Source organism: Microcaecilia unicolor, chromosome 1 (genome assembly GCF_901765095.1).
Source record: "Microcaecilia unicolor chromosome 1, aMicUni1.1, whole genome shotgun sequence".
NCBI classification, from domain to species: domain Eukaryota; kingdom Metazoa; phylum Chordata; class Amphibia; order Gymnophiona; family Siphonopidae; genus Microcaecilia; species Microcaecilia unicolor.
In genome coordinates, this window is record NC_044031.1 from 378,399,222 (window position 1) to 378,416,166 (window position 16,945).

The following is a 16,945-nucleotide window of genomic DNA, read 5'->3' on the forward strand; positions in this document are numbered from 1 at the left end:
AGGAGCGTGCCAGGGGTGAAGAGTGTTATTCCTGCACTAAGCAGTTGGTGCATCTATTTTACTGTGCACTAACCAGTTAGCACTTGATTAACCTAGTTAACTATTAGGAGTAGCCTAGTGGTTAATGCAGCAGACTTTACTCCTGGGGAACTGGGTTCAATTCCCATTGCAGTTCCTTGGGCAAGTCACTTAACGTTCCATTTCCCCAGGTAGCCAGAGCACCCTCAGAAATGTTTTTAAATGGTAACATTAGTGCACAATCATTAAAGAAAATAAGAGGAAAAAATGCGTTTTTACAGCCACAGAAAAAATGGCCTTAGCATACAGAGAAGACCCGCATAAGGACAGTTCTCACTGCTGCTTAGTAAAAGGACCCTTTAACCATTAAATATCAAATTTCAAAGGATGGATTTTACAGTATAACCACAGGGAGCCACTATCCCACAGTAATAAGTATTGCTATGCTTCTTTACAGAAATTAATGAGGGTAAAGTTGACTTACTGATGTTAAATTATTTTAATACGTGCTAATTAAATTTTACATGCAGCAATTTCTGAAACAAACCAGATAAATCTCCAAACATCAGCCAAAAAACTAAAATATGATTCAAAAACAAACCATGATTATTTCTGTGCAGACCCCTATTACAGGATATCAACACATAGCTGTGTCACAAAGCACAAGGACAATTCCTGTCAGCACCTTGGAAGTGCTCTGTGGTGCACAATTCTAGCAAATTAGAAAAATTAATAAATAAAAACAAACTTTTAATTTGGCACTGTGTACCCTTGCAATTCATGTAGCATGACAGATGAGGCACTTACAGATATTGCTTTGTAAACTAATTAATTTCCGCTTTCTGCTGAAACATGATCTTCTCCAGAAGGTGATTTTATAACACAAAGCAGAGTGGAGGAGTGGCCCAGTGGTAAGAGGCATGGTTGTGACATCCAGAGGTGGCTGGTTTACAGCCCACTGCTGCGCCTTGTGGTCTTGGGCAAGTCACTTAACTCTCTGTTTCCTCAGGTACAAACTTAGGGCCCTGTTTACTGAGCTGTGGTGTAAGCACACAAGTGTTTTAGCACGCACTAACGCCAGAGACACCCATAATCGTTAGTGCTTGCGAATTTTCAGTGCGTGCTAAAATGTTAGCATGCCTACAGTGCGGCTTAGTAAACAGGGACCTTAGATTGTGAGTATGAGCTCTCCAGGGACAGGAAAATACGCAGTGTACCTGAAAAAAGTGTGAGCAAAATCCTAATAAATAAATATAACATACTATAAGATCAAGGCATGATTGGGCAGTTGAGGGGGAGCATACAAGTAAGCAGTGCCTGTATTTCACTGACCTCAGACCTTTTTTATCCTCTGCCTTCCACCCAGCTCCCAAAGTACCACCCGATTCACACCCCTTGTTTTCCTTCCTCATAGCCCATCCCCACCAACAGTCTCCCTCCATTCTTCTAACACACCTTACTGCTGCACCTTCCCCATTTTTCTCCTCTTCCTTTAGGCAGTAAGGGGTGCCAGCGGATCATTTTTCCTCTCCCTTGTCTCTGCATACAGTACAGTCTACCAGCTCTCAGAGCTGTGATTACCTGCTTTTCTTTCTCTATTTCCTGCATGGGTTGAAGGGAGGGTGCTGCCCACTCCCTTGGTCATGATAGCTAAATTTTCTTACCCCGACCCCCCCCCCCAGCATTTGGGGGGGGGGGGGAGGAGAGAAATGCCGGTTCCCAGAGAAACAGTGGACCACTCTTTTCTCTCCCAAATACAGTGGGAGGGGTAGAGGATTGTTGTCTTCCTTCCTAAACTGCCAGTGGCACAACCCTTAAAATGCCTGGACAGTTGATGTGATTAGAAGACCACTCCTTTAAATCACATGCTCCATGTGTCTGGTGAACAGCCACAAAAGTTCAATTTCAGGGATTCAGCATGACCTTGCACAAAATCAAGACTGGAGGCCATGGAATGAGATTTTTCAGATGGTATATCCCAGGTATAAATCTAGATTTAAGTATATTGTTGCTTTGCAAATGAAAAAAAAAGCATCCTAAAATGATACTTGCCTTTCTTTGGAGACTCTGAAATGTTATAGAGTGTTAGGAATATGGGCAAACCCTCTGGACTGAAACTTGCTCTCCACTCAGTCGCTAAAAGCATGCGTATAAGTTTCAGAGCAGGTGTACAACTAGCTGCATGGAAAAGGGATGGCGTAAAGAGATGTAGTACATGGGAAGCTGTGCTTAGATTTCTTCCATCTGATTAGGCCACTTGGCTTTGTCCTCTTAGGATCAGTGCACTGGCACTGAGGCTCTAATGAGTAAGAGAAGGGGCTCAAAGAGTGTGAGAGTGAGAAGGCCTTCAAATGAGAATGACACATTTTTAATGAGTGGGACTTGGTATCTTTGCTTTGGTGTGTGTTAGTTAATTTCTTTCTTACCTGAAAGTGTGTTAGTGCCTGCTCTAATTTTCGTAATTCATTTTTTTTCCATCTACAAATAAGAGCTAGTCAGGCACACAAGTGGGTGACATCATCTGACAACCCCAGGACAGAAAAGCACTCCCAGAGCTCAGAACGTTACTGTAAATTCCTGAGAAAATGAATGGACCTTCTAGCATGCAGCAATCTCCTCAGCTCCCTTTTGTTTTTTCACTCATCCAAACAGATGCAAAACAAAGCTTTCTCTTTTTTATGTTTTTAAAGAGATTCCGGTCAATATTCAAAGTGATTTAAGCAGGTGGGAGAGGCTTCCACCTTTTTAAATTGCATTTAGCAGGCCGCTGTACTGTGAAATTACTACTAGAGGTCACAGTGGCCATTTTCACTCAGGAACCACTAGGGACAGAAGCGAGGTTCATTCCTGCCATCATCATCCACTGGACCACCAGATCATTAAAGTTAGGCTCAGTAGACTTACTGAAACTTAGGTGGGGCTGGAGGAGGTGTCAGGGAGATCAGATCTTAATGGGAGAGGTGGGATTAGAGCTTGACATGAGAGATAGGAGGAGGCATCAGAGCGTGACATGGGAATTTGGAGGAGGGATTGGAGCTTGACACTGGAAGTGGGAAGGGGAAATATGAACTGTTTATGCGGGCCCCAGCCGATATTGAGCTGGAACCCATAGAGGTGTTGGCCAAAACTTGCACAAGTTCTGGCAGCTAGCTACAGTCTAGTCAAAGTCGGATATTCAATGCTGGTGCCCACACATGGCCTGGCACTTGTTACATGAAATGATTTATTTTGGGGGAAAGAGCTCTAGAGCACTCACTACTGTTTATAATTTAAGAGCAGGCGCTTTATTTATAAGTTTTAGGATATTAATTTCTCCACCAATCACCAAAGGTGATAATTGCAATAAATTAAATAAATTAAGTATATATCTCTGTTGAAATGCAGTATTCTGTACTGCAAGATTTGAAAGCATGTACTCAGAACACAAAGAGACTATATTTTTAGCTTCAGAAAAGATTTATTTTAAAATACAATTGCAAACCAAATGAGAGGCAGGTCTTACAGATCTTTACAGATAATCTGTGCTTAAGTAAAGTAAAGTAGCAGGTCTAGATCAAAAGTTATGTTACTTACAAGTCCTTGTTACATAGTATGAACAGCATGAGGTAAGCACATGTTTGCAGAAGAGGTCCTCATAGCAGGCAGGTGGGCTACAGGTCCCAGGAAGAGAGAATCTGTAGAGAAGAATCTGTGTTGCAGTTGAAGGGAAGCATCTGCTTGTCTGGAACAGCTTCTATCTTTTATACTCTTGCAAGCTGCAGGAAGACATGCCATGTGAATCTTTGTCTTGGTTTCCTGGTTTGCACACGACCCGGAGTAGTTGCAAAGCATTGTGGTATTTTGTTCTCGTCTTATGACATCACAAGATTTGCTGTCTGGATTTTGCTGACAAATGGTTTATTGTAGTGAAGGATTTTCCCTGCTTGAATCTCTGTGATAGATATTCTGATAAGATTTGTCTGGGGCGGCCAGCAGGTGTCCTTTGTTTTTAGTAGCTGTATTTCACACCTTTCCCACCTGCCTGTCTCCTTGCCTCTACTGGATACCTTTGATATTTGTTGTGTTGATCAGCCAGGCTTTTTGATCAAAGGAAGAGAGTCAATTTAACCTTGAGGCAGTCTCTTACTCAAGAAGTCTTTTGTTAAAGAAGGGGGGAAGGGGGGAGGTGAGGTCAGCAGTACCTTTTGTCTTTTAAATGTCTTTTAAATGTTCCCCAAAGGGAGGGGAAAGAGGGCTTTGGAATGAAAGCCAGGTGCATCTTCAAATATATTTTTAAAGCTGTATTTTTGTATTGCTATATATGATCCAGCAAAATATCATGCTAAACTGATACCATTACACACTGAATATCCAGAGCTGATTTAGCTGGCAACAGTCAGTGTTTTAAAAAAACATTGACTGCCCCCAATCTAAATATCGATTTGACTACTTTCAGTGTGTTTCCTTATATATCTTATCCTTTAAGGAGTAAAAGACTGTAGGCCCATTATTCAAAGGCTTTATGACCTAAACCTTTCAAGTTATACTCCTAAATTGACCTCTTCAACACCTAACCACTATACCTCTACGCAGGAAATCTAGACTGCCCCTACTTGACATTTCATCCTTTAGATTGTAAGCTCTTTTGAGCAGGGTCTGTCCTTCTTTGTTAAACTGTACCGCGCTGTGTAACCCTAGTAGCGCTCTAGAAATGTTAAGTAGTAGTAGTAGTAGTAGTAGTACTTGAGCTAAGTGCCTAAATTTATACTCAAATTTCACAAAACTCGTAAATTTAGGAGCATAAAAAGTTGGTGGCAACAGGGGCGGGTTTAGAGCAGAGAAAAAAAGTTGGAGATTAGCACTGATTTTCAGCATTAGACTCATAAATTGCACTCATAAATCTAAGCAGATGAATGGCAGGCCTAAATTTATAATCATAACTTTTACCCTCCTAAATTAGGAAGAATTTTCAGCTGAAAACTTAGAAGGACAGAATTGGGACGTTTAGCTCATTACATCCCCCAAAAATGTCCATCTTTGTGCCATTTTTGAACAGGAAAAATTTCCAGGTTTCACTTTTGAAAATGGCTCTAAGATGGATATATTTGCACAAAAGGTGTCTAAAAAAAGATCAATTTTCCAGTGACATGTCCAACTTATAAAACCAGGCACTAGAAAGTCTGTCTTTCAATTTGAGAGCAATGACCACACAGACATCCCTGCAGATCAGATGGGGGCAGCCTAGTGGTCAGTGCAGTGGACTTTAAACAATGGCACCCAGGTTCAATTCCCAGCATAACTCCTTTATTTTGTATTGTGAGCCCTCCAGGAGCAGAATAAAACCTACTGTACCTAACTGTGCACCATTACAATCACCTTCCGCCCTGCAGGTCCCTCCAGTATTTAGGTACAATAAGTAATATGATGGTTTTAGAGAGGGGAAGTGAGATTTAGATCTGCATCCCCTTATTCAAGGTCCACTGCACTAACTACTAGACTACTCCTGGGAGCTGCTTGCTGCTCTGTTGGGTATGCCCATAATACCTGATGCTGTCATAGCACCTGGTATCCCCTTTCAGTTTCAGTTCTTAGGGGGAGTGGGAAGGGTCAGCATCCACTAGGGCAGCATTTCCCAAACTGTGCACCACGGCACTCTGGTACGCTGGTATGCTGCAGCGAACTCTCTGGGGTGCCACAGCAAATCCCGGCCTCCCTCCTGCCAGAACGCTACTGCAGACAGCAGCGGCAGAAAAAACAAAAACTAAACGAAGCAAGCATAGGGCTACAGCAGCCTTCAAGCATGTGCTGTCAGTTCTGCCGGTCCTCTGTCCCCGGAACTGAAAGTTGACGTCAGCGGGGGCAGAGGACCAGCAGATCCGACAGCGTATGCCTGAAAGCTGCTGCGGACCTGCGCTTATTATTTCTTTTTTTTGTCACGGCCTCTGGGGACAGGGAGCAGACGGCCTTCAGGACTTGCAGAGGCAACTGCCAAGGAGGTTGGATGAAAACAGGAGACAGGATGAAGCCAAAAAGTTAAGGTCAACAGGTCGGTCTCTGCTTCCCTTCCCATTCGAAACAAAGCAAGCAAACCTATGAGCTGCTGCATCCATGTCATTCTTTATTGCTGGTAGCATTTTTTATTTAATCTCATTTATATTTTTAAACTTGTTGGCTTGTGCAGCATACAGATGTACAAAGAGGAAGTATAATAACGGAATAACTTTTCATAGGTAGAGTAGTAATCAGTGTGTCATTTGGAGGGGATTGTTATAAGGACACCCTAGCACTGTTATATTTGTGCAGAGAAAAAGATGGAGACCTGTGTGGCCAGGGGGAGCAGAGACCTATGTGGCTGGGTGGAGAGAAGATCGGTGTGGCCAGGGGGGTTGTCATGAAAAATTGCTCAGACACAAAGGGTGCCGTGAACTGAAACATTTTGGGAACTGCTGCACTAGGGGATTAAGGAGAGGTGAAGCCTTAATCCATCCAGTGGTCATCTGGTCATTCGGAGCATCTTTTTAAAAACTTGGACATGATTGAAATAGGTCTAAATAAAAACATACATCTTTTTAGACTGGATTTCCTGTTCCATTATTGCTTTTAAAAAATCCTAATTTCGGGCCCGCCCTAGGCATGCCCACAACATGCCACTTTGTTATTTGGATGAACTCAGTGGAAAACATTAAAATTGTGCCTTTTCAAAAATCACAATTTAGATGTTTCTGGCAGATGTACATGTTTTAGGCTCTATCTGCTTCGAAAATGACCTCCTTAGGCTTCTAAGTTTAGCTGAAAAGGGGGCCCTATGTTACCCAAATCAGGATTTTGTCCCATGTCTGATCTCACAGTTCTGCCTCCTCAGAAGCTGCTCCAGTTGCTAGCATTTATTGTTCAATAAAAGGGCTGACTCCTTCATCCAGACCTGAAGTCTCTGGCCCTCATGGACTGGAAATTGAGCACTCTCTAGTTTCTACAGGCCATCCAGGACATGTTGATAAGTGCTTGAAATCCTTCCACTAGGTACAGCTATGCTTTCATGTAGAATAGATTTTCACACTGGTATTCTACAAATGGCCGTGACCCTAATAAATATCTTCCTACAATGATTCTGCAGTACCTATATCATTTATATTATCTTCAGCTTCATAACTCTTTTAACAGAGTACATATCATTGCACAGTTCATGTACCATGCTCTAGCAGAAAACCTTCTAGCCCACTTCACAAAAGACCTACTTCGTGTATTACAGAAGCCTCTGTTCTTTTTGATTTGAATCTAGTCCTTGCTTCACTCATGAAGGCTCTGTGTGAACCTCTAGAATGGTTGTCTCTTAAATTCCAAACTTGGAAAGTGTTCTTCCTAGTTGCAATCACTTCAGCTAAGAAAGTAAGTAAACTTCAAGTATTAATATACACACCATATACCAGTGGTGTGCTGGTAAATTTTTAACAACAGGCTCTCTCCCCGGTCCACCTCAGCGCCCCCCTATCCACCTCTGCGCCCCCCCATCCACCTCTGCACCCCCCCCCCCAAATTGCAGAGCTGGGTATAGCCGGGGGAGGGGGGGGGGCAATGCATTACTCTCTCCAGGAAAAAAAAATTAAATGATCCCAGGTTCCAAACTAATTCATGTTTAATATGGGATAAAATGCCATAAATAAGTAAATAAATATAAACTTTTAACGTTCAGCACCTGATTCTCAAAGTGGACATATTCCAAACACTATAATGAAAATAAAATTATTTTTTTCTACCTTTGTTGTCTGGTGACTTTGTTTCTCTGATCATGTTGGCCCAGTATCTGATTCTGCTGCTCTCTATCTGTTCCCTTGACTCCGTTTCCAGGGCTTCCTTTCCATTTATTTCTTTTCTTTCCTCCTTTCTTCTTCATTTCTGGTCCTCTGCAGACTTGACACAGTGGATCCAGTTTCTGCCTATTTTCTCCATCCATGTGCAGTTTCTCTCCTCACTTCCTTTTCCCTCATCTAATCTCCTTCCTCTATCTTCCCTCCATGTCTAGCATTTCTTCTCTCTCCCTTCCCTCCCCTCCATCCATGTCCAGAATTTCTCTTGCCCTCCCCTCCATCCATGTTCTGAAACTCTCTTCTCTCCCCTGCCCTCTCTGCCCATCCATGCCCAGCAATTCTCTCCCCTGCCTCCCTCTGCCCATCCATGCCCAGCAATTCTCTCCCCTGCCCCCTCTGCCCATCCATGCCCAGCAATTCTTTCCCCTGCCTCCCTCTGCCCAACCATGCCCAGCAATTCTCTCCCCTGACCCCCTCTGCCCATCCATGCCCAGCAATTCTCTCCCCTGCCTCCCTCTGCCCATCCATGCCCAGCAATTCTTTCCCCTGCCTCCTTCTGCCCATCCATGCCCAGTAATTCTCTCCCCTGCCTCCCTCTGCCCATTCATGCCCAGCAATTCTCTCCCCTGCCTCCCTCTGCCCATCCATGCCCAGCAATTTTCTCCCCTGCCCCCCTCTGCCCATCCATGCCCAGCAATTCTCCTCCCTCCCCTGCCTTCCCGCTCCCATCCATGTCTAGCGATGTCCTTCGCCCCCACCCTCCCCTCCTGCTCCCATCCGTCAGTTTCAATTACCTCCCTCAAAGCGCCGCATTATTTAAGGCCCTGCTGCCTGTCTCCAGCTGCCTTCCCTGCTTGCTTCTGAGGAGTTCGCGCCCTTAGTCCCGCCTTTGTGGAAAAAGGAAATGATGTCAGAATGACGTCAGAAGGCGGGACTAAGGGTGCAAACTCCTCAGAAGCAAGCAGGGAAGGCAGCAGGAGACGGGCAGCAGGGCTTTAAATAAGGCGGCGCTTCGAGGGAGGTAATTGAAACTGACGGATGGGAGCGGCAGGGGAGGGTGGGGGCGAAGTACATCGCTGGACATGGATGGGAGAGGGAGGGGAGGTAAGCATGGCACCCTCCTGCCATGCTTACCTCGTGCAATGGAGCCGGCTCGCCCCGAACAACAACTGGCTCGCAAGAGCTGTCAAAATTTAACAAGCGGCTCTTGCGAGCCGGTGCGAGCCGGCTCCAGCACACCACTGCCATATACTCAGTTCTTTCATCATATTTCTATATATTCTCTTTAAAAGTGGAGTAAAACAGCCACCACACCATCTTACTCATCTTCTGTCTGAAGCTCATTTCACTACTTGAAAAAATGCCCTCCATACTCTAGATTATAAACAGGTTTTCTCTTGGCACTTGACAAGAACAGAATCGATTAAAAAATCTACTCAACTTTTCATTGCCTTCAGTTTAAATCAAACTGGTATGCCAGTTGCAAAAGAACTTTAACAGACTGGACAGCTCTTGTATATAATTCTGCTATGAATGAGCAGACATTCCTCTCAGCTCCAAAGCCAAGTCTCATCAGATTAGAGCTACTGCAGCCACAGTGGCCCTGCTGGTCTCTCACTCAATACAATCTACAAAGTGGCTACCTGATAATTTCTTAATATTTTCACCATGCATTATTCTTTGAACTAAGCTTCAGCAAAGGACAGTTTGGTCAAGCATTGCTGACTAACCTGTCCTTTCCAACTAACAACTCTTGCACCTGATGTGTGGGATACTCCTATGACAATTTAGTGCTGAGCAGCCCTACGTTCTGGAGTCGCTCACCTGTGTGCCTGATTCAGTCCTGCTTGTCGATGGAAAAAGCAATGCTGCTCACAATGTAACAGGTGTTATCCATAGAGAGCAGACTGATAAGACACACAGAAGGGCATTTTCGGTATGATGTCCAAGTCTAACTTTGGACGTTTTGCTAAAAATGTCCAAAATTCAAGAGGGAAATATAGTCATTTTCAAAACAGAAAAACGTCTATTGTTTTCTTTCAAAAATGGCTGTTTGCTAGATGCTTTGTGCATTCTTAGTAGACTGGCCATACCATTACTCCCTTATCTTTTCTGCTGGGCCCTCCAAAATCCACTACCCCCAACTGTACACCGCTACAATAGCTCTTATGGGTGAAGGGAGAACTTATATCAGAGTACAGCGGATTTCTGGTGAGTTTTGGAGGGTTCACAGTTTCCACCACAAGTGTAACAGGTAGGGGGAGGTATGGGCCTGGGTCTATCTGTCTGCAGTGCATTGCACCCACCACTAGACTACTCCAGGGACCTGCATGCTGTTCTAATGGACCTGAGTATTACATCTGAGGTTGGCATAGAGGCTGGTAATTAATAGTTTTAATCACATTTTGGAAGGGGTAGGAGGGGGGTCAGTGACCACTAGGGGACTAAGAGGAGGTCATCCCTGATTACCTCCATTGGTGATCTGATCATTTAGGGCACCTTTTTGTGCCTTATTCATTATAAAAACAGGTCTAGTTCAAAACATCTTAGTTTTAGTCCTGGACGGTTTTGTTTCATTCCATTATGGCTGAAAAATGTCCAAGTGTTAGGAACGTCCAGATCCCACCCTTAACACGCCACCTTGAGATCTGAACGCACTTCTGACAGACTTCATAGAAAAACATCTAAAAATTGGTTTTGAAAATACCAATTTGGACGTTTTTGTGAGAAAAACATCCAAATGCAGATTTATGCCACTTTTTAAATGTTTTTCTCTTTTGAAAATGAGTCCCACAGTCCCTACCACCTCGCTGAGACTTGTCCCATCATTTTGAGCATGGAACTAACTAAAGAGCTGAGGAGACTGCTGCGTATGGGAAGGGTTGTCCATGTCAGAAGTTTACACTAATGTTCTGAGCTCTGGGAGAGCAATTTTAGCCTGGTACCATTGGATAATGTCACCCAATTTTATTTATTTATTTGTTGCATTTGTATCCCACATTTTCCCACCTCTTTGCAGGCTCAATGTGGCTTACAATACATCATGAATAATGAGAATACATGAGAAAGTATACAATTAGTAATAGCAGAAGGATTTTGGATGACATAATAATGATAAACCATGGTAGAATTTTAACAAGCAAACATAGTCTACGGAAACATATGTTACAGTAAGCAACCCTATTTTCTATTGTTTACGTATTAAGAAAATGGTTGGCAGCACATTTGCTGCATGTGAATAGTATTAGACTTTGGTTTTACAGTAGCTTTGTTGTATTTTGGGACATTGGTTTAAGTTAGTGTTTTATTGTAATCAGCTCCTTTTGAATCAGGTTTGTATTGTACTGGAATTAACCACTCATTTTATTTCTGTCTCTGTACATCTTGGCCTTCTCTTTCTCTTTTTCTGTCCCTTCCTGCTCCATTCCTCACACCCTTCAATTACACTATTTTTGCCTTACATTTTCCTCCTCCATCTGTCTCACCTACTTCTTTTTTTTCTTTCACTTACAAACTCACCCCTCCTTCCCTATACTTTCCTCATCCTACATCTCCCTTCAGCACTCTCATGCCTGCCGATGGATTAATATCACCAAAGGCCCAAAAGAAGTGTTCCTTAACGTGAATTCACATCTGGATCCAGAGACTCAGTATGTTGCCAAGGTGCGGGCACACACAATGGAAGATAATCCTAACAACTGTTATAATGGACCATGGAGCAAGTGGAGTGAAGAATATCAGTGGAAAACTGATAAAGGTAGACACTGTGATGTCCATTCTCAGCGTTCTCCTACCCTCACCACCTTCCTATTCAGAGGATATAAACTAATTATGTAATAGCCTCAGGTTACATAACAGGTCTGAAGTGTAAGACAGGGTAAAACTCTAGGCTCCTCTCCCTAGGGCACATGTATGGAGGGAGAGCTAATTTTCAAAGTCCCACCTTCTGTCTTCTTTCTCTGGCCACATCAGTTTGTTTATATCTCAGGCACACTACAAACTTCACTGTCTAGGCCAGTCTATGAATAAAAACATAAACAGATTTTTCGGCGGCATAGAGGCATCATTAGTTTAAGAACCTGCACTGGCTACCATGTAAGTAGTGGTGCTGGACATAGGATTAGCATGGTCACCATGCTGGCTGTATCCATTTATTTATGCCGTTTATTCAGCAGTGCTAAAATTAATGCATAAGCTATCTGGATTGTAGCTGAATAATGCTCGCTATCTGGATCTCTTTTTGGCCTGCCTTCGCCCCATTTAAAACCCAGCTCCTTCTTAACTGACAGTATCAAGCCAGTCAGTCACATTTTTGGCCTGATATCATCTATCTATGGATAATATTTATGTTTATTAAAATTCTTATATACCACTAGACAATACAAATAAATGACTGATCTAAGCGGTTTACATAAAATCAAAAAGACCAAAATCATAAAAACTGATCTACTCCAAAAACTCCCCACAGCTTGAACCATTGTCCAGTTACTTTCTGGTCCTGCTATTAAATCAGGAGGTGAAGATCCAGGTTTTTAATGTGTTCTTACATATCTGCACATCATTTTTCAGAAGAAATTCCCATGGCAATCTATTCTACCAAACAGGGGCCATTACAGGGAACATTCAGCTGCTGGTAAACGCACAACTTCTTTGGACTACTGAGCCAGCAATGTATTGCTGTTATTTCTTCAAAGCACAAAGGCCAACACACAGAGGTAGAACTCAAATCAAAATGTTCAATGTTGGGTAGAACTTAAATCAAAATCTTCAATCAGAATGCTATAGGTTTTACTCAGCTCTTCTCCTTTTTCTTCAGTGGCTTCAAAGACTAGCCAACTCTTTATCTCCTCTCTACTGGTCCCCTGGTCTTTTGCCTCTCTCCTGGATCCTCTTCCTCCTGGGATCTGTAAAACACAATCCAGGTTCTCCTCCTCCTTCAGGGGGCTCAGCAGACTGTCTGTGATATTCCTATCTTCAGTCCCAGACAAGTTGCAGACCAGTCATTCCTCACTGTGGTGTCCAGGCACCCTTCTTTGCCTCTCACCACCCCAAAAGAGTGAGGATTCCTCTGTAGGATTTTCTGCTCTTGCCCCAGCTACACCCAAGACTAGTTACCTTTAATGCAGGGTCCAGGTGTCCCTCCTTTAGTTTTGGTTATCTCTCAGTATAGAATGCAGAAAAAAAAGAAGACCTTTAAACCCACCTTACTGACAGTTATATGCTAGTGCATTACATCACTGCATTACCACCCCTTTAGATGACACACTTCATGCTCCTCCTAGCATACAATCCTGTTGGGGATCAGTTGCTACTCAAAGTTTGCAGGCACAGAAGCTTACCTAGCAACTTTAGCTATCAAACAAGGGAAATAAGCATAAGGTAGATAGATAACTTAGGGGCCCTTTTACTGAGCCGCATTAAGTGTCTACACATGCCCAATGCACACCAAAATGGAGCTACTGCCCAGCTACCACATGTAATTTCATTTTTTTAATTGTTTATTTATATTTTAAATCAAATTAAACAAATTGTTACATTTGAACAGGCAATGCAGACAAAAACAGTGTTTTTATGAGAGACATTATTTCCTCCCATAGAAGGCAAAATTAACAAGAAAAAAAAACTTTTTACTCTTCTTTAGACCACAACATAAGGGGGTGGAGGTCTACCAAATAAAGAAGACTAAGGTTTATAAGCAATTAAACAGTGGTAATATGCATAGCATGCAACCTATCTTATATTAATTCCTAATTTTCTGCAAATGGGTCAACGGTTAGCCAATTTCTTCATATTTATAAATACTTTTAACTGCTCTGGTTGGTGGAAAATATATTTTAAGCCCAGATACTTTACAACACATTTACGGGGGTAGTTAAGGTAAAAGGAGGCCCCTATAGATATAACTTCTGTTCTCAGTACTAAAAACAGCTTCCTCCTTTCTTGAGTTTGCTTAGTTATATCGGGGTATATCCATACTCTTTTACCCCTAAACAATGTCTGCATTTTTTTAAAGTATAACCGTAATACGGCATCTAAATCTTGCTGAAAAATAAAAGACACAATTAGAGTTGATCTTTCAGAGTTTACACTTAAAGTTGTCTCTAATATCTCGGTAATATTCAAAGGTTCATCTTGATTTTCCTTTGGAATTGCTTGTAGAGTAGTTACAGGTGATTTTTTTGAGGGAATATAATATAATTTATTCAATGGTGGAATAGATTCCGGGGAAAAGTTTAATACTTCCTGCAAATATAGTTTAAAGGCATCCAAAGAGTTAATCCCCATTTCTTTCGGGAAATTCAAGAGTCTCAAATTAAGACTCCGATTTAAATTTTCTACTTATTCTAGTCTTCGTTGTGTAGACAGATTGTCTTTTACCAGTGATACGGAGACTTCATTTAATTTATTAACATCTTGCTTAAGACCATCCAATTGTACCTTTGTTTCTTGCTGTGTTATAGTAAAAGTCTGGGATAAAGTTACCACAATACTTACTAAATCTTTAATCTCCTTTGCCAAATTGGCCACCGTTAGCTCCACTCTCTGGAGAGCAGTCCAAATGCTCTCCAGGGTCATTGCCGATTTTTCCCTCCCATGTCGGAGCATGATATTCAGCCCCCGACATTGGGCTTCCCTCAGAAAATGCCACTTCTGCTCCTCAAACCGGGACCGCTGCATTGACCTCTTCCGGGTCATGCAGGTCACGCCAGGAAAGGCGTTCGGGAATCGGCGGTTGGTGAAGTTCCGGAGGGGAGAGTGTAACCTCAAGCCCCAGGTCTCCTAGGGAGTCTTCACCCACGGAGATAGCAGGGCCCCTCTCGGATTCTAAGGTAGGTGGCTTCGTGGCGTATCTCACGATAGTCTGTTGAACAGGGGAGGACGTCCTAGTAGCCGAGGCTGCTACTTTAACTATCCCCTTACGTTTAGTATGGGGCATCTTGTTTAAGGAAAATTAGCTAGATTCAGCAGACTAATGAAGAGCTCCGACGCTAGCATTCAGCATGCCGCCATCTTTGGACATGCCCCCCCCCCCCCCCGAATGTTTCATGTAATTTCATTTTTGACACACGTAATTTCATTTTTGACGCATGTCCAATATGCGCGTCCGAAAAATAATTTTTATGCAGATGCGCGTATTGGACGTGCGTGCCAAGTGGCATTTGACACACATAGGTCATTACCACCCTGTTACCGTGTGAGTCTTTACCACTAGGTCAATGACTGGCATTAAGGTCGCAGACCCAAAATGGACACGCAGCAATTTTGATTTTGCCACACGTCCATTTTCGACAAAAATTTTTAAAAGGCCTTTTTTTTTTGCAGGCGCGTTGAAAAATGGATCGGTGTTCGCCCAAAACCCACGCTTACACTACCGCAAGCCATTTTTCAGCGCACCTTAGTAAAAGGACCTCTTAAGGAGCTCCTACCTGAGATACTTAAAGAGAGAACTTTTGAAACTGTCTGCAAATGGCACAGTCTGTTGGTACTTTTTATCTACAGACTTTGCACTAATTAATGAGACTTATATTTGCGTTCTTTCACCTTGGTGGCTACAAAGTGGTCATATACATTTGTGCCTGCTTCTTGTACCCGTACTGCACATTTTTTAGCACAAGTTAAATAATAATGAGATGGAAAGCAGCTTATGATTAAACAAAATGAATAAAGCAGTTTGTATTTGACCTATTCTATTCTATTCCAGCTTTTCTATCCTGTTAATTTTCCTCAAGCAATCATAGTGAGTTACAATGAATGATCATAACATAGACAAATAACAAGAGTCAAAGTATTTCTGAAATAGAAATTGTAACCTAGAACCCATGCAGCTCCACATATCACAATATGCAATGAGACACCAGTGTACAGGAAATTCTGTGATGTATAATATTTGTTGATGTGTTTTAGTTTCCTGGTGAAAATGTGTTTTAAATAAAATCTTCTTGGCTTTTGGATCTGGTAAATTTTGTTGCCCCTGTGCACAGACCATAATACATCATTTCTATTGGTGCTGAAGTACCGCAAGAGGGGTACATTGGGCACTTTTTCTATAGTATATTATTCCAGATGTGAATTTTAAGTTATTTCTCTGTATCCTTTCAGGGACTGTAGCTCAGAATTGGCAGTGGCAGCTGTTATTGGTTCCAATCGGCATGACCGTGCTCATAATTTGTGCCTGTTTTGGATACAGATATTTGAAAAGGTGGGAACACGTGTAAACACAGCAGATGGGCAGGGCAATCATGAGAGAATGGGATCATGGGTAAATGACTGGGATACACACCAGTGGCGTAGCCACGGGGGGGGGGGGGGGCTGGACCCCCTCTCCTTTGGCTCGGGTCCCTTCTGCTTTAATGGCTAACGGGGATGCAAAGCGCCACCAGCCAAAAAGCTCTCTTGCGTGAGTCCCGTCTGTGCTGTCTGAGCAGCACTTAAGTCTACCAGGCGCAATTGGCTGCCAATGTCAGCTCTCTTTTGCATGCTCATTTAATGAACTGAACTAAGCACGCGCAGGTGTGCCAATGATAGTGGCTGAAGTGCACCACTGACTTGAGTGCTACTCTGTCAGTACAGGTAGGACTCACACAGGAGACCTCTTTGGCTGAGTATGCTTTAATGCAACTGTAGTGGTGGCAGGGGGAAGGGGAAAAAGTACCTGGCCCCCTCAGTCCACCTTTGGGCTCTCCCCCCAAACTGGACTTCTGGCTACGTCCCTGATGCATTCTTAGGGTCAGGTGATGATTGAAATAAAACTAAACAATAATAATATAATGTGGAAGCCCATTTTACAAAGAATATAGAGATCATAATTGAGATGTTGGGATGTGCTCAATTCCGATGGTATTTTAGTAAAGGTTTGGCTGACACCGAGCCTTTTCTAAAATATCTGCAGGAATGTCCATTTATTTGTAAATATGTGCAGCAGGAGCAGCCATTATATAAAGATAACACACTGAAAAAGTGAACGGCACAGAGCCGGCAGCTTCCAAATGGAGATGTTGACACTTACACACATGGAAGTGGCAATTCTGAAGCTTCCATTTATAAGTGCCAATACTTCCATATGTTGCTGTGTCATTTCACAAACCTTCATGTACATGTGCAGCCAGTTAAGCGACGAAGTCAAAATGTTAATGTGGTTTCAC

The 16,945-nt window shown here is 42.7% G+C and overlaps 1 protein-coding gene across 2 annotated transcripts in view; it reads left to right on the plus strand.

Annotated features, from left to right (window-relative positions):
* The window catches only part of CSF2RB (colony stimulating factor 2 receptor beta common subunit), a 97,476-nt gene that overhangs the window by 64,313 nt on the left and 16,218 nt on the right, over window positions 1-16,945 (plus strand). For both annotated transcript variants that reach the window (XM_030210124.1, XM_030210116.1), the window contains exons 10-11: window positions 11,364-11,559; window positions 15,903-16,002. In XM_030210124.1, coding sequence (XP_030065984.1) covers window positions 11,364-11,559; window positions 15,903-16,002 — 296 coding nt within the window. The remainder of the gene's footprint in view (window positions 1-11,363; window positions 11,560-15,902; window positions 16,003-16,945) is intronic.